A 25,313-nucleotide genomic window follows, 5' to 3' on the forward strand; every position below is an offset into this window, starting at 1 on the left:
GAGAATAATAAAATTTTTGCTTCTTTTGACCATAACTTCAAAAATGTACCTTTATATGTAGTGACCAATATATCATTTAAAAGGTATTATTTTGTACTTTATGACAGAGACCGTACTTCAAAATCTTCAAAAAATGGACTTATCGGTTTTTGCGAACAAACTCTTCATTTGTTCCATAAATTGTCTTCTAAAGAATGACACATGTATCACATCATGATGCCTACCACCTTGACCACAATGAGGCATCACGTATACCCCTTTCATACTGGGCATTAACTCGCTTCAGGTGCGGACCTGAAGCGAGCTAATTCTCAGTATAAAAGGTCGAAAAATAGTTAGCCCGAGCTAAAGTTAGTCCGCTCTAGGGGGATGGATCAGGTCAGCTTCACGTCCGAGCTAACTTCAGTATAGAAGGTACAGTACGCGAGTATAGCTTGGGCTAAATTCACTGACCCGTGACCGGAAAGCGTGTATGGTGCTTCCGGGTTGCCAATATGTACCATTATTGCTGTACTGTTGACACCGGCGCGCTGTGTATTACACATCGCATGCACTGGTATTAATAGTATTTTATGCTGTCACTGTTCGCTGTAAAAAAAATGACATGATTCGTGAGAAAAAAAAAATAGACCGGCGCATTACGTAATATGCCGATGATTGGTTGAATTTCGCGAGAAATGTATAACAACGGAACTGAATTCGTACTCGTAAGTAAGTATGAAAACTGTCACTGAATTTTCACGCTCGTGGGAAGGACTAATGGGGGGGGGGGGGCAGTAGGTCTGGTCTCGCACGCAACCTTGGGTGGTCGAGAATGGCAGTATAAAACGACTTAGCCCGAGCTAAAGTTAGCTCGCTTCAGAAGCGAGCTAAAAATCGTGCGCAGTATAAAAGGGGTAAAAAAGAAAGATATTTCACTTGAGCAATCTCGATGGACCACTCTATGAATGCCATACGTATGTAGTCTGACATATTGTCTCATTGGTTGAGGCAGAAAAGGTTGATATGTTAAAGGGATGGTACAGCTTTGGTTGAGATGGGGCTTCAGGTTTCCAACTTTTTTGTGAGATAATGAATAACGTGTTAAGAAATATGAAGAAAGAGCATACAATTCTAAGAGGAATTCAAACTTTATTTGATGAAAACTGGCTCTGAAATGGCTAAGATGTCCAAAAAGCAAAGAAGCCAAATGAAAGGTGGGACCCACCTTTTATTAGGACCACTTTGTTTTTTCTTGTTTTGAGATATCTCAGCCATTTCAAAACAGATTTTTATCAAATCAATTTAATTCCCCCTTTTCAACCAAAGCTATACCATCTCTTTAAACAAGCTGATTTTGCCATAACACTCATTTTCCATGGACACCTACCAGAGTATACTCAAGACTGGTCTTCAATGGGCTAACCCTTTCAAGTCCACCATTACAAAATGGCACAGACATTTGGACACCAACAGGTTTCTGGTGTTAATAAAGCATACATATTTTGAGAGATACATTTTCTGTAAACACCTGCCTGAGCATACCATACTGTGGACTGGTCTTCAATTGATTAACCAGCCCAAGACCACCATTCCAATATGCAGGGTCGACATAAAAAGTGGCCCAGTGGCCCACGGCCACTACGCACCGATGTTGGGCCACCAAATTTCCATTTTTTGGTCCAGTTAGATATTGGGTACTTGATATTTGAAATGGATTGTTTTGTTTCTGTTTATATTGGGCCACTACATTTCCTTTTCAGGCCACCAAAATTTCAGGTTTAAAGATTCTAGCAGCGTGCACAGGTCCCCAAAGAAAAAGCTCTGGCCAGGGAGGTGGGAAATAGACATTGTACACCAACAGGTCGCCGGTGGTAATGGAGCATTTTGTTAGAGAGTAGCGCCCCTCAGGACCGCCATCTTACTGACCCAGAGGTGCACTTTGCAAACCCTGCTCACTTCTGTGGTTTCTGTTTTCTGGAGTCCATTGCCAGATGACTTGTCACCCCTCTCTGTGGTCAGGTGGGGAGATTTTTTGACCCTAATGAGGACACCGTTGAGCAGTGAGGTAATCCTGTCCCAGCCACCCTACCAGTATGTGACTAATCCCCAACCTTCTACTTTGTGGAGGAGAGGAGGTAGAGAATCAAAGGAGGGACTAGAGAAGATATATTGTGCTTGAATGAGGTTGAACATTGTGCCCATCAACGGCTGGGACACTACCAGCACTTGCTCCCTATCAAAAGGGGTCAATCTCCTATTCTCATCTCCATGAATAGGGGACCAACAAAGTAATTGATTCTTACCCAGATTTACAGAAGGACCTCTCAGCCCCAGACCAATTATCTCATTAGATTGATCCTTGTTGAATCAAATGCTCCCCTTTCAGAGCTAGCTGTTCTAATTGTTTTGTGTGGATTCTCAGGACAAAAGCATTTGTTGACTTGAATTCCCCATCTTTAGAGTTTTCTGAGTGTTGAAGGCTTTTGGCAAAGGAAAAAATAAAGAGAAAAAAAGGTTATTGATAAAGGCAACAAAGAGCTGAATTAGCCAAGGGGGAATTCTTAATGATGTTAATGCCTTGTAATCACCTGTTTTTTATTTGCCAGCAGCACATCGTGCTAAGAAAATAAAGTGAATGGCACTAAATCTTTGCACCAAACATTCTTCAAGTAAAAGCATAGGGTCTATGTGCAAAATATTTATCCTGTCAAAAAACAACAACAAAAGAACTAACAAATTATTGCATACCTGTGTTGGCCTAGATTCCTAACATGATAAAAATTGTACAAATATTCAGAAATGAGATGAAAATGCACCTTAATTCTGTAGTTAATGATTCATTCATTGATGTGATTGAGATCTTGGTGTACCAGTTAACCCTTTGAGGACGAGTCCTGAGAATACTCGGGCAGGTGTCTATTGGAAATGCGTTTTGTAGCAAAATCAGCCCGTCTTCAATGGGTTCAGACAAAATCATTCATCCATATTGGCTAATTCTGTTGTTTCCACTATTCTTACATATAATGGAATATCATTGTCCTGTTCCCGTTTGAAATTCCCAGGGCTAGAACATCTGGTAAATAAACAAATCAAGAAAAGAGAGTAGGAAATTGCTCAGACAATGACTTTATGGTAGATTAATATTTAACATTTTTCTGCAGTTCTCAGCAGATTTAACAAACAAAGAACACTTTGCGCTATCATTTGATCTTCAGCACATGTGTATTCCAACTGTCTGTTAAATTGGAAAAAAAAAGGAGAGTTATGATCACAAGTTCAAATTTGTAGGATATCTGGGCTGTGTCTCGTGTAAATTCTCACTTTTATGTTGATTGTCGGTAAATGATTAACTCTCCTATAGAATGAACTTTTGACTTATTTTATCCCCCAGAGAGATTTTCTGTTGCCACCACAGTATTTGGATACTTAGCACCTGTCTTGTCTCTTTTTTTTTCTTGTGCTATTTTGTGTGGATTCATGGGAAGTGTTTTATCAAAATATGCGGTAATAATTGATAGACACACAAAAATGATATGCTGCTATCATTTACAAGGATCTAACAGCAAGTGTTGCAAATAAATCTGTTAATTACTTTTTTTGTTACACTGAATTGAAGGCATGTGGTTCGATGCTATATGAGATTCATGAATATGTTAATGATTAATCAGTATTCATGAACAAAAATAGTGGACTGAATAGGAAGAACAAAAGACAAGTTCCATCCAAGGACTGTTCACATGCAACTGTGAAAATTCACACAGAACAGGAAAAAAAAAATCAATGAAGTGTGACACACTGAGGTATGATTTTTCCTAACTTGATGTCAAGTTTGCCATCAAGATTTACTGTATGACTCCCCGCTATTGCAAACTTCCATTCAATCAATTAAAATAGTCTTTGAATGAGCTGTCCATACCCTTTGTTACATTTATAGCCCTTGATATGTGTGCACCAAACTGCTGAGGAATTCATACATCCGCATTATGGTAGCATAAAACCATTTCTCTGAAGTGCCATAATGTTATAATTTTTTGTTTCAGTGTAAATAGACAGCTAAAACATCCCCAACTTTGATGTCATAGTATTTCCAGATAGCAATTGGCCTCTTATCAACTATCCTCATCTGTAAATCAAACATTATGTAACTGACAAGTTAAGTGCAAAAGAAAAAAAAAAGAATGTATGAACAGAGGCAGTGAAAAATGGAAGTGAAAGAGCTGTAGTAAGGTGCATCAGTATGAAATAGCTTGTATAAGATTGAAGATACTTGCTCAAGAAATTTTTTAGATAATATGGGACAAGGTGTAAAGTATTGGGATGTTATCACTGTATAAAAAAAAATCATCAAGGTCCTGGTGCATGATGCATTATGAGTGATCACATTCATTTGTGATGTTTTATGCAACATACATGTAGGCCTACTGCAAAACTTCTTCTCTGTGAAGAGACTCAGAGCTGCAACCATATCTACAATTAATGACATCATTAGAATGAATGAAGTTCATATTTATCAAGCTTCGTGTGGTGAGGGAACTTATCTTCTTCATCTCCCCATGAACTACCACCACTACCAGCAGCAGCAAGAACTATCACCACTACCACTACCACCACCTCTATCATCATGACTGTCCAAAAGAAAAACCACTCACTTTGTTCCCTGGTGTCATGTGTGGAACAACATGGCCGTGCTTTGTTAGTGAACTTGATACTGTTTCATGCACAGAAGGAAATCTATCAATCAAAACTTCCTGCTCTGGGGTTGGGAATAGTAATAGAGAAAAGTTCATGCCTCCAAGTGATGCCTACAGCTCAATCTTGCCCGGGCTGGGCGGATGCTGAGCTTCCTGTCCGCCAGGTCGTCGCACCTGTACGGCTTGAAAGAGGCGCCAGAGTGACCCCCTCCTACCGGGCAAAGGAGACGCGTTCCATCCTCAGCTGTGTGAGTGATGAGAGGTTCCATTTGTTTGATGGTGAAGGGAGGAGAGCTGGGGGAACCAAGGGCAAATCTGTGTTACCACGGCTTTTCAACTTGTAAGAAAATGTTTTCACTTCAGTGTGATTTTAACCTGCAAATGTGGAATTAAGAGTGAGATGATCTCAAGTCTTGTCCTAGGACATAATTATTGTCATTATCATCATCATTATCATCATATCATGTCATCATCATCATCATCATCATCATCATCACTACCACCATAATCATCACTGTTGTGTTTTAGCCAACAATAATCATTATGGATTAGCCGCAGCACTGTCATTGTCCCCATCACTAACATAACCATCTTTACAAGTATCAGTACCGGTATCTGAACATCAGGGGCCCGTTGCATAAAAGTTACTATTATGGTAACTTTGCCATCCAATGGTAACTACCATGGCAACAATACTCAACAGCCAATCAAAATCAAGAATTCCATGGAAGTTACCATTGGATGGCAAAGTTACCATAATTGTAACTTTTATGCAACGGGCCCCTAGTTTTGGATTGTTATCACCTCTGTCATCATTGTCACTGTGATCACTAATCACAATTGCCATCATAATATTCAGTATCTCGAATAATGTTAGATCTTTAACTACAGCCAATGCAAGCTGACATGTCTTATTTCCTATTTATTTTGTAGAGGAGATTTTTTGTCATATCTGGCTGTGGTAATTGTGCTGATATCCATTGTCAAAGACAAGCTCAATGTGTCTATTTGTAGTTGAGTAGATAGAGGGAGACATAATGAGTTACAGTTTTCCTGCAAATTGGTAGTTATTTTTCTATATCAGGATTGCAGAATGCATCACTGTCTGTATTGTTGATATGAAAAATCATTTCATGAGTCATATTTTTCTTTTGATCTTTGCTGCAGAGGTATTATTGTAGTCTGTCCAATGTCTGGATATTCAGATGTATGAGAGTGCATTCTGATAATGTACTGTAAGTAGAGGGAAGAAAATGAGGTGGGGGGGGGGGGGTAGGTTCAGGAAGGATTAATCTTTGGGCCTCATCCTCCCCACAAGACAAGAAACCGGATACCAGATAGGGCGGGCGACTCCCTTCCCCTGGACCGGTCTCTACCCCCTGCCATCCCTCTCCCGTTGTGGTGGTAGAGGGAGAGGGAGAGAAGACGGGCTGTTTACTGAGATGGGTTCCTATCAGCTGTTGGACTGATGACAGCAATCACTGGATGAGATTTGTCTGGTTTGAGTTTTGAAGTACCAGGAAGCGTGGTCTGAATCCCCTTATCGGCTTTGTATGCTCAGGGATCATGTTTTGTCATGTCCGGGGTTCACAGTTCATGAAGGAATTCTCTCCCCCTCCTTCCCCCCCCCCCCCCCCCCCCCCCCCTTTCTTGTGGGCATTCTCTCTCTCTCTCTGTGCAGGAACCTGTTGAGCCAGAAGACAAAGAAATATGAGAATCTTCCTAATTTTTTAGATCATGCTTGTAAGCACAGAGAACCAATGTGAGGGCAGTATATATTCTAACTGCAATCTTCACAAAGTTTTATGCTCACATGTTGCGCTCTGCCATGGTTCTTTTGTCTGAATGGATTGTTGAAAACATGCTACGCATAGACAGTCTCTGGCAAGCCACAGAGTTGTTGGTAGTAGGGTAGTTGTGGGGCTATGAACCTCTGTTGATAAAGTATTGTGAGATTTGGATACATCATGAAAATAGTCTGGTTAAATGTCTAATAAAATGGCAGATGTAAGTACAGATCTGTGTAATGGTTGGTTGAACAAAAAAGAAAGGTGTTGTTTCTTAATTTATTATTCATTAACAGGCAGACCATGGAAAGGAAGCAGGACTGGACAGTAGTGGTGGCCTGGTGGCCTGGCTGGTGGCCTGGTGGCCTGGTGGCCTGGTGGCTTGGGCCACCAGAAATAGATGATGGGCAGCCACTTTCTGGGGATAGATAAAAAGAACACGATAGTGTCGAGCCTTGGTAAGAGAAATATCTAGAGAGAATGAAGCAAAGACAGAAGAAATTAGTTAATGGGGGTGGGGACAGATATGATGGTTAAATAGCATAGTGCTGAATAGGGAGAAATTGACTGAATGATACAGGAATAGTAGTGAGAGATAGAGGGGGAGGGGAGGGAAAGTGAGTGATAATGAAATACTGATTGATGATTGGAAGGATCGGGAGAAAATTCACTGAAAGGTAATTAAGAAGGAGCGGCCAGAGATTTTCTCGGTAAAAGCCACGCGGGGAGGCGGGACGGAGGCAGGAAGGAGGCGTCCGACGGAAATGCTATCTGTTGAACACATGTGAACCTCCTTGCATCGCATTGGGGGCCAGATGCCTGTGGATGAGGAGCCTGTTGCTAAGGAGAGATCTTCTTTTTGGGGGTGGGGGAGGAGGTGTGGTTCTGCTGATGGCTATAATTTACTCCCAGCAGGACACGCTCAATCTTGGTCCTGTCTTCTGGTAAGAGAGGATGAGAAAAGAAAGAAAGTGAGCAATAGAACAAGATAGAGAAGGGGGGGGGGGCAAAAGGGAGGGGGTAGGATGGAGGGAGGATGTTGATAGTGGTGGTGGTGATGGTGGTGGGGAGGGGATCATAGAGAAACTGACATGATGGAACGATGACGTCTTGCCTCTGTTCTCAGCAGAGGCGTCTGCCAGGGCACGTCTGGAAGTGGGAGGGCAGAACTGGGGGAATGCAGGAGTTCACAACATGTCTTTTTGCATCTAGATATCTTTTTTTTTTTCATCCATCAGACTCTCATTTTTGATGTGTTTTCAATTTGTTGAAGACTCCCATTGTAATCCTATGAGACTATGTTGGTCAGACTGGAGCAAGAAAAACAACAGTATGGAGATACTCTTTTTCTTACTATCTACTCATATTGCTGTTTTAGCAGAATAGTTTTCTAAATCTTCAGGATAGGTAATCATAAAAGCCTTGAGTCATCATATCTCAATAATAACATTGCTGCTTGTACATCTCATGAGATAAAAAGGGAATTGTAAAAAACAACAACAACTGACAGTGTTTGGTATATTGAAATGTTGCCTAATGTTTGCGGGACTTCAATCTATCAAGAAAAGAACACAAATGCAAAAATATAGGCCAGGTACTTATGGAATTGATATTTCTTACTAAAATTTCAGTCACATTTCAGTGTTTATATGTATGTATGTATGTATGTATATATGGGGGAGGGGTGAGATCCTACTGTGTTATTTGTCAGCCAAATTTCTGTTCATTTTTCTTTTTAAGATATAAGAATTAATGAAACTGATCATTTCAATGTGTGGGTATGATTTGAGGTCATTTAACATCAGACAGCAACCATCCCATTGCCCCCTGGCTGTAAACAACCTGACCTCTCATTTCCGGATGATGTTGAGACTTCTTCAGATGCCTGCCTACCAACAGGTGCTCTATTACTTAATTGATGGCATTCAACTTGTCAACAAGTTCACATCTGTAGCTCTTGGATCTGGTCTGGGAGAAGAGGGGGTGGGGGAGGGGTAGGTAGGTGGTTGGGCTGGAAGAGAATGACTGAAAAAAAAAAGTGGGGTTGGAGTTTGAATTAATGGATTGAAAGAAAAGGAAATGAGATTTTGTTTCTTGCATCAACAACAAAATTTATAATTGGCAGGGGTGTCTGCTTCCATTGGTAATGATGTCCACTCTTGGGGCATAAAAGAGAAGAAAAGTATCAAACTTGACCCTGTGGATCCGAGATTACGACACCCCACTTAGGTAAAAAAAAAAAAGGAGGAAGAGAGAGAGAGAGATGATGAAAAATAGGTACAAAATTAGAGAGATAAAAGGAGAAGGGGAGGGAAGAAGCAAGAAAGGGAATGGGAATGAAAAAGGGGGATTGGGAAATATACATAGGGTATGGAATGATAAGAAATGAGACAAATCATCCCAAATGACATATTTTGGTCCACTACAGAGAATCCTAATCTGTGACTTTTTGTGGGTTTTAAGCTGGGTGTCACAAATATGCTTAAATCACTATTGTTTAACCTTTGAGTAGGCACACATTGTTAAATGGTAAGATGTGGATCATAATCCTAAGAGTAATGTTGAGACCATGATGTCAAGTTTGCTTTTTGTGTCAAATGTGAACGAGCCATAAAGGTGTGAGACCAAGAGACTGATAATAGACATGACTGGTACTAACTGGTTTGAAATAGCTGGATGAACTGTGAAGTATTGAGGTTGGTGTTGGAACAAAACTTTGATTTCCCTTTGTAGTCTTCTTCAACAGACTTTATTTGGCATATTGATGGCCAGTGTCATTTTGTAGTCTCCACTGTAGTGTAATTGAGTATTCATTATCCAAAGCTGTTTTATATTGGGCTTTCTATGAGAAGATGTAGAAAGTAAAAAGATCATGTAAATGTAGTATTCTAAAATTCAGTTTCCATATGAATTTTTTTTGGAAGAAATTACTTTGATAAGAAATAAGCTAAGAATGTCACAATGTATGCAAGGGCTTTTATTTTGATAAAATCATCAGAAAATTATCTAGTGCATGAAAGGATTAATTGGCAAGATTTGAATGTCTATGTAGTATTGATTATCTACTCTATTACTTCAGAGATATTACAGTTTTCTATAAATACAAAAACAGAAGAAGCTAAATTGCTTAGTTTGTGTGTTGATTAAAATATTACAAGTTGTGGATGATTTAGGTCTTATCTAGTGTTGCATTAATTCATCCCTTTATTATTCTGGTGTTTTTTTTTTAACTTTGTCGATACTGTGGTAAAACAGAATGATGACATGCAAATATATAATTAGATTAGCTTAATTTAATCTTAAATTAGTTAGAGGTAGATGGTAGTTTAATTCACAATTTTGTTTATGATTTGACAAATAAGAAAAAGAGAGACAAAATTGCTTTCATTTATGTTTCTGCAAATGTTCAAGTGCTTTCCCTTATCTTCAGTCAATCAATGTTTCACATTGTAGGATAATCATAACATATAATTACAGAACTGTCGCAGCAACTGTTTATAGTATAATGTAGGAGTGAGGTGCAATACATTTGTTGATAATATGCATATGCTTTAGTCATACATCAACTGCAAATTGTATATGCCTCTGTTTCGATACTTCCTTTAATGCTCTGACTGGAAGGGGGAAAAAAAGCAACCACCAAAGTTCTTGGAAAGGTCTATGGCTCATAGACTAGTGCAGAGATAGATGGTGGTGTAATTTGCCATTTTTCATAATTCGGAAAAAGAGACAAAATTGCTTTCATGGATTGATGAGATAATTTGATTTAACTTTTAATTGATGAGTTGAGTGATTTGATTAGCCTAGATGACAATGAAAAGACTGGGACTCTGTTGATGGATAAGCTTTGATATATGTCACACGTCATTTAAACCTACCATTATTATGCAGTCTCCATTGTTTTCCCAGAAAGGGATTTTTCCCTCCGTCAGTTGATTCATATAAAATATGCAATCCAAGGTAAAAGAAGAGATGAAACATAAAAAAGTCGTGGAGAGAGTAAAATCACTTGATGTATGGCGGCAAAAACTTTTTGAGTATATGCATTACCAATTGTATCAAATAGATTTTGATTTCAAGTAATTTAAAATGGAAAAATCCAGTGAGTCTGTTTATTTTATATGGATGATTAATGATTGACTTACTGTGCATTATTAAAGTGTACACCCTTTGCTTTGCTCTGAAAGTTTGAGGACTTAACTGCTACATATATTTTTTTAGTTGGAATGCAAAGGACCAATTTGACAACACATTTCATTATATTTGCCATGGGAACTTCATTTGAGATGTCAAAAAAGATATGCTGTATCAATACATGTACATTTTATCTTAACCCTATGAGGACGAGCTGATTTTGCTACAACACCCATTTCCCATAGACCCCTGCCCGAGTATACTCTGGACTCGTCCTCAACGGGTTAAAGGTCACATATCTCCATCTTGAGATAAATCATGTTTCCATAAAAAAGACAGCAATGTGAAAGAAATGTAACATGATGCCATATACTAAAAGAAATTGGTTCTTTATTTGGTATCAAAGTAAATAAGCTGACCCATTCATGAACTGATACACTTGGTATAAACCTGTCATACCTGGTACATTTACTTTTACATATAAAAATAATTTCAGACTTTGACAGGGATTTGTTCAAGTGATTTTTTGCTGCAGCATTCATGGATGCAAGACAGACAAAGAAAGAGGTCACAACAGGCACCAAGGATGAAGACCGCAATGATGCCATCGGAGGTCAATGGCCCCAACTTTGAGGCCAGTGACCCCGCCCAAAAACCAGCGCGATCTTGACTTGTGGCTGTCAGAATTCATTTCCACTATGTGTCTTGATTTGTGAATGAAGCTCATTTAATTGGGTCCACACTTTTCACGGCTCTATGTGTTCCTCGGTGGTGGCAAGAACCTTGTGTTGTACGTGATTTTTATGCCTGCATGCGGCCATTATTGTAAATGGTTATATGTGATAATAGATTCACTTCTTTTTTGTGCAAATTCTGTTGGTGGTGTATGTTACCAGGAATGTTAACACACTTTAAGTCATCATAGATGTGGAATGGAGATTTTAGATTGTCATGAGATAACTTTGAATTGTCACTTGATTATGGTAGTATTCATAGAAATGGCAAGTCTAATGTCTTCAGTTGGAGAATGCTTGCTCAGGTAAGAATGGATGCTAGTAAAGTAAGGTTGGGATTGATGAAGCTAAAAATTCTCTCACACTTCTTTTATCATTGATTGTAACATGTAGTGTTTTAGTGCTAAATGAGTGATGACTTAGGGTGCGTTCGAGCGCTCTCCTAAAGCGAACTGTACTGTACCGTACCCGCCCCAGAGGAGCGCTCGAACGCTCCTAAAGTGTACCGTACCGTACTGTACCGAGCCAAAAGTGGACCACTTCCCGATGTGCTCCAAAAGCGTACCAAAGCGTACCAAAAGTTCGTTGTAAAGCATGCGCGTATCATGCGCATACGTCACAATGCAAAGACATCATTCTCTTTGTTCGAGACAGCTGTAAGTAGGTCAAGCGCAAGGTGAATGACATTCTTGCTGTAAACAAGCGTGACCTTTTCTAAAAACAGCTCGTGAGGTACGCTTTCTCAACAGAGTGCTCGAACGCTCCAAAACTGGCACAGTTCGGTACGGTACGCTTTAATTCAGTTCGCTTTTGTTCGCTTTAGAGCGCTCGAACGCACACCTAGAATCAATGTAAAGATAAAATCAGATGCCATACTTCTAAAGTTTTCTTATATTGTTTATCAGAAGTTGGTGGAATTGAAACATTCATGTAAATCTACACAGATTTTTTTTTCACATTATCACTGAGTAGTGCGTGGAAGTGCATTATTTATTTATTTTTCTCTTGATGTTCATTCAGACACTGACCCAATGAGTCATACAGAGGAAGATGGAGCCTATGAGTCTGACAGTGGTGCATCGTCATCATCGTCTTCTCCTCCATCGCCAGCTCCACCCAAAGAGCATCATCCCAACCATGCCCGACAACCAGACACCACCCGACCACTGCCTCTTCTCCCAGTCCCCCTCCAGCATCAGTCCCCTCCGCTCCTCCCTCTTAGCCACCACCTCCCGCGCATCCATGAGAAGCAGCCGTCGATGTTGGGGGAGAACCTGCCAGCCGTGCGAGAGAGCAGCCAAGTCCTGATGAGCGAGAACCACCGACACATGATCACGGAGACGCGACAGCAGGTGATGCGGGAGCGACCGAGGACGTCGCCTGGCCACGCCCATCCACCGGTCTACATACCAGAAGATGTCATCCTGCCACCGGAGTTTGAGCTGCAAGAGAGCTGCATCCAAGAGGCGGGGCTTGGTGTCTTCTCCCTTGTGGACATCCCGCAGGGACGGAAGTTTGGACCATTCACTGGAGTTGAGCGGTCCTCTGTAAAAGACACGCAGTATGCCTGGGAGGTAGGTTATAATCCCCTTCAATGCTCCAGGAAAATAGTATGGTCAATCAGGAACATATTGTTAAGAACTTAATGTTTTCACTTCTTAAAGAAATATTTGAATTTCGAACCCTTACCATCAATTATGTCATTATTAGTTGATGCTGTGATTTCAGTGACACCCATCTCTTACATCTCCTCACAGTGATCACACATATTGCCATTTCACTCTTTTAACTGCTGAAGATGGTGTATTTTGCAGACATAGACTACAGTGTACCTTCTTATACAAGAAGGGAGTTAGGGAGAAACAGACGTATGAAGACAGAAATGAATAAATGAATGAATGAATGAATGAATGAATGAATGAATGAATGAATGAATAAGTAAATGAACAAATGAATAAGATATGACTGAATGAATGAGTAGATAATATCGTCTGTTGAGAATGAGAAGGGCGTTAAGTTGTCTGGAACGCTATGGATTTTGTGACAACTTAACTCCCTTATCATTCTCAACAGACGATATTTGCACATCTATATGTCTACAGAGAGATAGAAAGAGAGAAAGAGAGAGGAGAGAGAAAGATAGTTTGCATAGATTTGAAAAGATGAATAGAAAAAAAAAGAGAGCCAAGTGTCCATTAAACAAGTCATCCACATTTGTCATGTAGTGTCATCTACCAGTGGAAGCAACCAGAGCATGTCCGATGCATTTCATCCCACGTAATTACTGAACAGTGTGCATCAGGATTCTCACACTTTTAATGTCACATGTGGCAGGGATGGTGGCAAACAGACGTAAACACGATTGTTTTATGTAACCTTGCGCTGTAACGCTCCAGTTCTTCGCGAATGGACTTGATGATTCTCTTCAATCTGACCAGAAGTCACTCTTGTCTGAAGGGCGCACCTGCACTAAACTGAATTCTACGGATTCATACAAAGACGACTACTGTGGGGAAAAACAAATTAACCCTTTGAAGACTACTTCTGAGTACACTTGGGCAGCTGTTGATGGGAAACGCACATTATATAAAAATCAGTCCGTCCTCAGTGGGTTACAATTGAATCGAACTCAGCTTGATCATGGGCAATCGGGACCAAGTGCTCATATAATAACAGGGTACAACGTAAATAGAAATATGTATACAAGTAGGCCGTCATATTCTAAGTTGAAGTACTATCCTCATGGAAAAGTAATAATTTCTGATAATTTGTACTCCTCAACATACATACAGACCCACATAGGCATGCACACACACACACATATACACGCATATACACTTTTCATCACCTCTTACTTGTTGGATCATATTCTGCATCGTTTCTCTCACAAAACCCTCAAATCATCAACCATTTGACTGATGTGCTGTCATTTGTGCTCATTCTCTATCCGGATTCAAATGGTTGTTTTGTGCGCAGGAGTGTTCCACAAATGAGATGTCCAGATGTGCTCTACGAGCCCCTGATGAGATGACAGATAAATGTGGTTTAAAAAAAAGCTGAAATATCGCAAATTGAGTTGATATCCTGTGCCGGGTGTGAACTGAAATGAGTCGTGGCATCTCTCACAAAAATAGAAAATAATACCAACAATTATTGTTTGATTGTTTGGGGATGTTTCTACCAATTTAACGGTAGGTCGATAATTTCACCCCCCAGTCGTGGTCTGCTGCCCAGATATCCAGCCAATTCACTCCCCAGAAAGTCCTTTGTTTGAACAGTCTTTCTCTTTTGATAGGGCAGGAAGGGGGAGGGGTTCATATGATTTGTGATCCTAACTCAAATGTGGGGTCCTAATCATAGGACAAAATATTGAAAAGGCATTTGTAGCTAAAGCAGAAATTCGCTGGTGGTTTTTAGATTGCAGGTGTGTAAATATGCATATACTTTTTCATCTCCAAATAAAAAAAAATAAAGAAAAATAAAATATGGAGTCAAGGCAGAAGGCACTAATGAGTCTGAGCCTGATCAGAAAAACCACAATATCTTTGGCTTGATCATGGGCTTTATGCATGTTCTTTGTAAAACCACTGATGATGTTTGTTCCTTTGTCAGATGGTCTTTGGATGATGGCTCGCTATGCATGGATTAGAATCTGTTTGGTGAAACCATTCCTGTAACATTGAGCTTTTATCCTGTTTCACAGTTGCCTTTAAGTGGATATCATGTAGCTTATGTCAAAGAATGGTGGATGCAAATATCTCGTGAAGCCCCAGTTCTAGAAATCTGATGCATATGAATATTTCCTATTTTCCATAGTAGGAGAACATTCTGCTGTTATGTTGTCCTATAGAAATAATATTCCTGTAAGCTGTTTCGGGGACATATCCATTTTGGGCTAATCAACAAAATTGTATGCCCAAAAGAAATTTGAATTTATAATTACACAGAGCAGTATTTAGTTTGCAGTTGCATTCACTGAATTTTTTTCTTCCCAACACTGTACTGGAGTTTTGAGGAGTGCATGGGAAATTGTGCAGCCTTTCAGGCATTCTTAGCTGACGATGTTTTTTTTTTTAATCCAACAATACAGAAAAACATATCAGTTTTCATTTCAGACACAGCACTAGAAGTTAAATAAACAAGATCAATAATTTACTTCCAGATTATTGAAGGCATTTGTCATTTCACTTTTTTTAAACTCTCATATGGAATAAAATTGTTTCAACTGATGACAAAATAAGAAAAAATCCATAAAGGTAATGATGAAGTTCTGCAATAACAGCCTCAATAATATAAAAAAACAAGAAGAAGAAAAACCGTATGAGGGTTGAATAATTGAGATGGAGAAACTAAATAACTCAATTGACTTCAATGTCCTGCATGATTGAGTACACTCACCTTTCCAACCCACTACAAATTCTGAACTTTTATTTTAAAAAAAGAAAGAAGAAAGTATATAGATGTCACCATGACACTCTTGTTATGTGAACAAAGTTTGTATAACTTTGAAGGGTTGTCAGAACAGAAAAAAAAAAATACATAAAAGAAATGTAATATGACACAAGCAGTTATTTTTCTGTGGAGGCTCAGATACTTGTTCTTATTGAAACTAATTTTCTCTTGAAGCAAAAAACGCGTGCCTCCTAGTTTTGAGGGAGTGATTCCTGTTACTTGTACTCTTGAACAAAATGGATCGCCTGCAGACAAAATATTCTTCTTGATGTCATCTGAGTGTTATGCTCAGATCTGCTTACTCGGAAATTGGCAAGAATGTTTAAGCAAAAGAAACAATTTTGTTGTAAGGGGGAAAAGCACAAGAAAATTGCTAGGGAGAAAAAAAAAACTAACTACAAAATGTTAGGAAACAGGAATGAGAGAGATATGAAGAGTGTTTTGAAACCATGACAAATTGTTTGGGAGGAATTTTTTCTTTCTCCTGGTGTTACTTTCATCTCCTGACTAGGCCAGTCGCGAGCGAATCAGAAGAGAGCGCATTGTAACAAGTGTCGGGGGAATCGTAGTGATAGAAAGGAATGCACCAGCACTTGAATGCCGGATCCAGATTGCTGTCGGATTGCATTTCTCCAAGGGAGGCGAATATTGGAATTGGAATCTGCGACAAAATATTCATCTCTTCTGATCTTCTCCTCTCTCTCCCCTCAAGCACAACACAAGTTTTAACACCTCTCTGACTCTCTCTCGCACTCTCTACCTCCTTTTTGCTCTCACCATCTTCTTTGTAACATACGGCACTCTGCCTCTACTTTCTTTATGTTTCTCTTTATATCTTCCCGTATCTTCTGATTTTCCTGTACTTTTTCCAATTCCTCATTACATCTGTTTCTTTTCCTTTATTCATCTCTCACGTAATATTACAATATTGGGAAGAAAACTTCCTCTCATTTTTACAGAATCCTGATTTCTGTCGGTTGTATCCTACTGCACACCATCTTCATCTCATGTTTTATCACTTTTCTTCTTCTCTGTGTCATTTATATGATAAAAGAAGTGTTTGAATATACCTTCTTTTCTTCTTTGTCATTCTCGATCTTTTTCTCACATGCCTGCTCTCCCTCTCTCTCCTCCTCCACTGATCAGTGCTCAGTCCATCTCCCTCGCTCTCCCGCTCTTCTCCGGAACATCTTCACCTTCCTTCAGGCAGTCCCGTCTCCCTTCTGTGGGGAATAGCTCGCCGTGTTATTGTTAAGGCGTGTTATGTGTCGATCAAATCTCGGCTTGGGGTGCTACGGCCTTGATCTAGGTTCATCCTCTAATTGGCAATCTTGTCTGTCAATTCAAAAATATCGAATTGAAATTGTACGAGGGGAAAAACAGAATAGGAGCCAGGGTGGGGTGTTAGCAGAGAGAGGGAGAGAGAGAGGGAGAGAGAGGAGGAGGGAGAGAGGGAGAAAATTTCTAGTGACAGTACTCTCTACATTCATCATACCTTACCCAGTGTATTTGTCATGTTACTTTTTTTTGGTAAATTTATCAATATTAAAAATCTTGTATACTGTAAAATGAGGAATGTTCGTGTGCATTTTAATTTCGTGAATTTCGCGAGCGAGAAGATTCGCAAAATTAAAATGCACGCGAAAGTTCTTGCCTACACTATATGCATTGAATGCCAGTGGCAGTTTGCGAAAATTTCATGCCGCAAAAAAGGCCGTCGGCTCCAATTTGCGAAAAATTCATGCTGCGAATATATCATATTTTACAGTATTACATCATGTCTTTAATATATTCATCATCCCTATGGGTTCCCATATGACTATGTCTGTATGATGCAACCTCTTTGTACAAGTATTTTTATACAATTTTAAAAAGTACCTGGTTCTTTCTCAGTCGAGAGTAAAACACATATTGCTCTGCAATCTTTCTACTTCAACAAATAAGAGAAGAAAGTCTTCACAATATCTGTATATTAAAGCAAAGTTGCTACAAATATATGATATTGCAATATCTTGTTGTGATACAATGTTGTTTTGATTGATAACAGATACTCGTTCTCATTGAGATCTTTTTATTTTTGTAACAAGATGCAACCTGTGACTTGCTAATAACACAAATCCTGAAATAGCTTCTTTTCTTTTTTAAATAATGAGTTAAAAGTGAACTGAGATAAAGACAAATATACAATCATTATATCATCAACATGATTACAATGACTTTAATGATGGGTAGAGGATCAGTGTGGCTATAGGGTGATTAAAAGGTTAGATTTTACAAAGACTTCTTAAACTGTCATTTTAACCCCATTTAATCAGTGCATGATATAGGTGGTGATTGTGAAATGTATTTGTATGTCTTATTTGCCATGATGATTATGTTTTATCAGTCTGCTTTTAAGTTACATTATGTTTTCCATACTCTATGAATTGATGTAATCATATCTGATTTGTTGTGTTTGGGTTTTGTTAAAATGATCAGAATTTGAAGAGATTCAACTGATATAATGGAGATGGTGTCTTCAAACTTGAAAGTAGCTTAGAAAGGAATTTTCTGCAAAAAAAAAAAAAATTGAGTGACCTTACCATCATCTCTCTCTTCCTATCATCAAAGCAAGGATGGGAAATGATGCCATAGCTTGAAAGTTGGATTGGTTGGAAATGATGTTCATAAATGCATTCCACCCCCAGGGCATGACACAATATTGATGATATATGATGATACAGGGGTTTGAGAGTTATAGAAAGGTTATTGTAAAGGGCAGAGGAAAAAAGAATAATTGGGAGACAGAGAAAGAGAGAGAGAGAGAGAGAGAGAGAGGGGGGGGGGGAGGAGTGAGAAACAGAGAAGGTTAAAGGAATGGTATAGTGTTGGTTGAGATGGGGATTCAGGTTTTATCCTTTTGCATGATAATTTGAAGCCACTTATATGAAATATTGAAGAGCATACAATTCTAAGAGGAATTCAAAGTTTATTTGATGAAAATTGGTTTTTAAATAGCTGAGATATCATAACAACAAAAAAACCCACAAGGTAAAACAAAGTGGTCCTCATGAAGGTGGGACCCACCTTTTGTTAGGACCAGTGGTTTTGCTTTGTAGGCCTACTAGAATATCTCAGCCATTTCAAAATTGAAAAAAAGTTATGTGGTTTCTAATTATGTCACAAAAACTTAAAACCTGAATCCCCATTTCAACCAAAACTATACCATCTCTTTAAGACTTACGGAATATGAGAAAGGAGTGTAACGAAAAGAATGAATAGATAGAAGAGTATATTGATGGTAGAACTTAATTTGAGAAGTTAGATGAACTTACCAGTCAGGGATGGAAAGTCAGGGATGGAAAGTCAGGTGGTAGAAAAAGGGTTAACAGAATCTGAGAGAAAAAGAATTAAATTGATGTCTGTGTGATGTATTGATTCAATGTATGAAATGGCAACAAGTCCTTTTGGTAAAAGTTGGCACCTAAAAATTAATTCATATTTGAAGCGATTAGGCCTGACATAAAAATGTGGGGAGTAGATGACTTTCTCTTTGTGACAGTTATTACCCTCTGGTGGCTCTCTGCACACTTGGCTATGTCTACCTGCGTCTGTGTGGGAAGTGGTTGGTAGCCATCTTGCCTAAACAGGCTAGCCTCAACATCCAGCTGTTTCCTCACCGCGGGCAATGTTTTTGTGTTGTGTCTGCTCCTTTTCCTTGGGCTAGACTCCATTGGGGAAAGTCTATCAAAATGTGTGCATGTGTGTGCACTTTGCAGAAAATAATAAGACAAGAAAGAAAATAATCTCGTGGAGAGTGCTGGTGCTGTCGTGAGCTGTACCAACTTTCCTTCCAGTAATGTAAACTTCCTCTTGTCTTCACGGAGTCAAACTGTTTCAAACTGCTGCAAACTACTAGCTGAGTATCCCAGGCAAAAGAAACAGAAAATATGACAGGGTCAAATAAAAGTTAATTCTCCCCACAATATGGAGAATGTCAATTCGATCAATTCCACAGAGGCCGCTGGCGACAGTTTTCTTTCTCATCAAATCAAACAGTTTGTAGACTTTATAAAGAGGTGATTGGGCGTACATTACTTGCATCAAGAGATGATTGTAAATTTGAAAAAGGGAGGTGTTGCATAGGAGACTCTATACTGATATTTGACAGATATCTTTGATTTCATGTATGAGGGATGTACTAATTGCTCTTTATGCCTACTGATAGAGAAAGGTGATTCCTTTATTCAAATTTGAAGAGTCATATTTTGCGCGAGGGGAGGTTGAAAGATTTCTCCTCAAGGGTTACCATATTATTTCTCTGAGAAAGGGGCATTTCACACTCACGAAGGAACTCGTTTATGAATGTATTTCAAAAATGCATCGTAACCCATTGAGGACAGTTTGATTTTGCAACAACATGCATTTCCCATAGACGCTTGCCCGAGTATACTCAGGACTCATCCTCAACGGGTTAAAAACAGGTTTAGAATTGTGGAGTGTTCAGACACTAAAATGAGCCTACTCCTCACCCACAAATTATGTTGTCAAAAACATCTGTGTCACAAAGTCCATTGCCTGTCAATCAGGTGTACAAATGTCATTTGCGCTTACAGGCAGGAAATGTGCAGAGATATGCACGTTAGATGACAGTTCCAAGTGCATTCAAGGTCAAATTTAGCTTCCTCTCTTCAAATATGTTTACTGGTCAAACTGTTAGATTGCAAATGCAAGCTCAGAACTGAGCAAAACTCAATTAAAAAACACCTTCAGAGCATGTTTCCAAACCTGTTTACAAAGATGCTGTTATTTCAAATATTAGTGTTGGTAGACAGCTACCTTTTTGCTGCACTTACGACACTATGTCAGATGACAGACTGATATTCAAGGCTTTGTAACTTTACCTTCACTTGTAGAATTTCGCTCAAAGTTTTGCATTTATCTATTGCTATGATTTCATGTACTTCATTCCAAGCAAGTCACCAATTTTACTTAATTTCCCTTTAAACTTGCACGCCTTATCGATTGATTGCAGAGAAATGAGAAGAAGGGAACAACTAGCTCGACTCGGGGCTTCGTGTAATTTTGACGTTCTTTGTATTATTCGGTCAGTTTTCTCCTCTCTCTCTCTTATTAAGTGGGACTCGGCGAGGAGATAGTGAGGGGAAAAAATTGTCTCCAGCTTGCAGCATCGTTGTCGTTTCAATGCTGGTGTGATCACCGATTACAAGTGCCTGCATGGCTGCATGCCTGAATTAAACCGAGTGCTTATTGGCTTAGGATGTTTGCATTAATGTGTGGACGCTCTTGGCCTCTGCGAGAAAAGGGACTGCGGGGCGAAAAAGCTGCGTTGCGAGAGCCGAGCTTCCTGGCTTGGATTGCTCTGCCAATAATATCGTCATCGTTTACATTGCTTGAGATGTAATTGAAGATCTTTCTCAATTTTTTTTTCTTCTATTCCGTATCTTTGAAGAGACATCCAGTCATTCATTTCTGAAGAGGAGCAATCGAAGAATGCAAAATTTTTGTGAATTGTGACAATGTGGTATATTGCATTTTATTTTTTTCTTCTGCAGTGGTAGGTAATTAAGAGTCCATTCTACACTTTGCAATAAATGTCACGTCCACAGTTGCAGCTCTAACCTGGCTTTTCAAGACTCTGAATTGTGCCAATTTCATTGAACTTGTTCATTGAGACGTGTATGAACATCTCTTATTCATTTGGGAGATCGTTCCATGATATTTCTCTTTGAATTGGTCAAATTGATCAAACCAGTCGGCTTTGTGCAGTTCGTCTGGAGCTGCAATGGCATTGATCATAGCACGATTTCTGTGCCACGTCCAATGCAACAAATACACTCTGATGAAAAATAACTCATGGTTAAAAAAACATCACACTCATGTCTGATGATTTTATTTCTTTTTGCTGTAAAATTAGGCTTAGTTCTTTCTTGAGAGCCCCAGGAGTGATGGCTAGAGAAGAGTGTTAGGCATGCAGGGTTTTGATCCAAATTTCAGTTGGCACCAGGTATGATGGAGCCAGTAACCAGATATGTGACACAGAAAATTAGGCACTAGTCAGCCTTTCTTAATCAAAATCCTCTGAGACGACGGAATGATTGATGCTGTGCTAATGGAAATTGGAGTCACATTCATATATCCACTCTGGTTTTGGGCGGAAGAAAAAAAAAGTGGAAAATTGTCTCTCTGAATTTTGGAAAAGTGGAGGGGGAGAGAATTAGATAAAGAGAAAGAGGAAAAAAAAGCTGTCTAGTTTTCAACCCTGATTAACATCCCACCGGTATACAGGTGTACTTGTGTGCACTTTCCGTTTCGTCCGATCCTTTCCTCCCTGGCTAGATTGTAAACCAGAGATGTGCCAATTTCCACAAACTTTGGAGATGTCACCAGCTCAATTTTGACAGATGTACATAGTTAAAGGCATAGAGTTTGATGTTATTCCTACCTTCACAAAAGAGTAACACAGAGTGACAGTAACATTTCTGTGTAAGGGGTCATGCAATTTTAATAACTTTTAATATCGGTATTTTTTTTTTCTCCTTGAAGAGAGGTGAGTTCACTGTTTGTTACTAGCTGTTCATATGGTCAAAGATGTCACATCATTTTATACATGCTGACATTATTCTTCATGGTAACCCATTGTCTCTATAGGTGCATTCTCATTGATGGTGAAATTTCAAGTTCTGCTGTATTTGAAATTTCCAGTTTTTTTTTTTTTTTTTGTCAAGTGCAATTATGCCCAGTCTGAAAGCCCATATGTATCTCAGTGATCATTATATTTCAACGTACTCAGAAAGAATTGACATTATGTTTTGCACCTACATGGCTAAAAACAAAACAAGACACAAAGATAATTTTCATCAGATTTTTGTATACAGTGCATGAAAAATTGTGATGTGATGACATCATCAGCTCACTCATTGGCATTTTCATATCAACAAGTCAAGAATTGTTTTGCAAATATTGGTAAAATATAAAAATTAAATTACATCCGTAATTTTTATTAAATTTTGATCAAATTTTCACTGTTGTGCTAACAACATCTTACTCTTTCTTCACCTACTAACTTTTGACTTATATGTATTTCCTCTAAAATCTGGAGGGGGGAGGGATGCATTGTTTGCAGTAAGCTTTTAAGGCAACCTAAGTGATTCCCATGAATATTTCCAAAGAATGTGATGATGGAGCTGTGTATTGACTTTAATTAACCCTTTCTGTATCAGGGACTTTGTTAAGTGTAGGCTATACAGCACTATGGGGTTTCTGTGCCAATCCGCACTCAAAGCATGCAAAGCTCTCCGTGCCAGGGACTATAGACAGTTGTATATCACCATGGAGTTTTTTTGTGTTAATCAGCACTCAAAACATGTAAAGGGTTTGGGGATGGTATAGTTTTGATTGAGATGGGGCTTCAGGTTTCCAACAGTTTTGTGAGATAATAAGAAACCTCTTGTACAGCTCTTTACATGGTACTTATAAGCCAGGAATATTCTTAAATATTGTATCCCCCCCCCCCCCCCCCCCCCCCCCCCCCCGATGAGCCTAATCACATAGTGACAGATAGACAGTGCATCATGGCATAGGAATTTCTGGGACCATTCTATGGGGACTTCCCCCTGCGGTTGAACGGAATGAAAAACAGAATGATTCTTAGGGCAGGTCAGTGAAGTGATGCTGTATAGGAATGGAAACGCAATATGATAAGGGTTGAAAGGGGGAAAAAATGATTAGGGCTATCAGGGTGGGGCTATTCGAATGGGGCAAGAGGCTACTCAGCACCTCACTGCATAGCTTTGGGTCTGCTGCCTTAGGTCAAGGTCATTGACTTATCTGGACATGTCATCATTATGAGGTCAGCGGCTCCAGTGTCAGATCAGACTGAGAATAATAGTCTTAGAAGTCAGACCCTTCCTAAATTTCCTTTGTCCCTTTCAATGTTTTTCCCCAGATTAACTTGAATTCATTGACACAAACAATTGTGATTTCCCATTGTAACTTAATTTTTAATGATCAGTTCTCATTTTGGACTACAGAATTGTTGAATTTTCACTGATGTTGTCTATTCAAGTAGCACTGCAGTTTGCTGTTAATTTGCTCTGTCTGGTTTAATAGATGGTTCTGTAAAAGTTGTTGTTCTGTAAAACTAAAAGTACCTTAAATGTGCCTGTGCCACAGACTACACTTAATACAAACCTTTATTGTGATTGCCCAATTGTGATAAAGAATAGGAACCTCTGCAAACATAAACCTGTCTTTTATTCTTTCTAGATACACTAGGTACCTTTGGGGGATTGAATCTCACCATTGTTATTCTAGGGGTCAAGGCATACCACCAAAAAAAAAAAATGTATGATTTTTTATCTATTTTTTTCTGCTCTATCCAAGGAATTTCCTCTCTTTAGACTTATAAATAATTTTGTTTTTGAATTGGTCTTTTTCTGGTATTATAGGCATAGTTGGTAGACTCTCTTTGCCAACTTTATTAATAGGTGTTATAATTAGTGTTGCTGAACTAACATGATAATGGATAATCACAGCTAGCAAGCAGTACTGAAATAAACCACAAAGCAAGTGTAACAAGACCTCGAATCATCAAATATTATTACGCAAAGGTATAATAAAACTAAAGGAAAAGAGGCTTCAAGTGAATTCTTCATCTTTATCGATGTTGTTATGGAGATGGTAACCTGGGAGCTATAACTGCAGTTTAGAATTGATATTATGTTTATATGTAAGCCATTTTTTCCCCCTATGGATGAGACATTTAAGTTTTGGTTAGTCTTTGTTCGATACTACAAGGGAATTCTTCACCATAGATCACATTCTTTTTACCAAGATGCATATTTTCAGATGTTCTAAATCACCAGTCTCATGTTAAATTATAGGCAAACCATGTTAGCAGTCTTAGATGTTTGATCTTTCCCTATGTGTTACTGCTGGACTCATGCAGTACTTTTTTTCTCCTCCAGGAATGATGACAATAAGTCTGAAATATGCATCAGTCATCCCAAGGGATTTGTTTGAAGTGCATCATGTCAATAGACAGATGTCAAAGAGAACTCCACAGTGAGGTTTGCGCCACTGATCTGCTGAAATTCATGTTAACTTGCTGTTACGGTAGCTAACTTTGTAGATTGGGATGCCACAGGCGAGTTAAGTTTGAAATTATGGTCTATGTGAACACTCTTGTACTTCACTTTGTGTGACCTCAAATCAAGTTTAGATACCGTAAAACCAGAAACATTTGTGGTATGAAAATTTGCAAATTGGAACCAACAGCCTACAAAAAATATCCTATTGGCATCATCTTCGGTTATGCTTGTAATATTTAGTGCTGCATGCTTTAAGATAAAGAATCAAATGTGCTCAGCACGAATTCAAACTCCTCACAAGCCATGCCCTTTAACTTTTGACTTATATGATTAGGCGGTATCCATCACGCAAGCCTCATCGTCGGTGATAAGCAATAGGTGAAGAAGCATATTGTTAGAGGAGCAATTTCTCCAATCACCATAGGTAGATATCATCAATGT

At 39.0% G+C, this 25,313-nt stretch overlaps 1 protein-coding gene across 1 annotated transcript in view; it reads left to right on the top strand.

Moving 5' to 3' along the window:
- LOC139739649 (histone-lysine N-methyltransferase MECOM-like) overlaps positions 1-25,313 on the top strand; it is a 141,031-nt gene that overhangs the window by 32,273 nt on the left and 83,445 nt on the right. The window contains exon 2 of the mRNA XM_071650259.1: positions 12,349-12,902. Within this exon, the coding sequence (XP_071506360.1) occupies positions 12,349-12,902 (554 nt within the window). The remainder of the gene's footprint in view (positions 1-12,348; positions 12,903-25,313) is intronic.

The sequence above is a fragment of the Diadema antillarum genome, unplaced genomic scaffold (genome assembly GCF_040938485.1).
Source record: "Diadema antillarum isolate AM-2024a unplaced genomic scaffold, OU_Dant_1.0 seq00000810_RagTag, whole genome shotgun sequence".
In the NCBI taxonomy this organism is placed as follows: Eukaryota; Metazoa; Echinodermata; class Echinoidea; order Diadematoida; family Diadematidae; genus Diadema; species Diadema antillarum.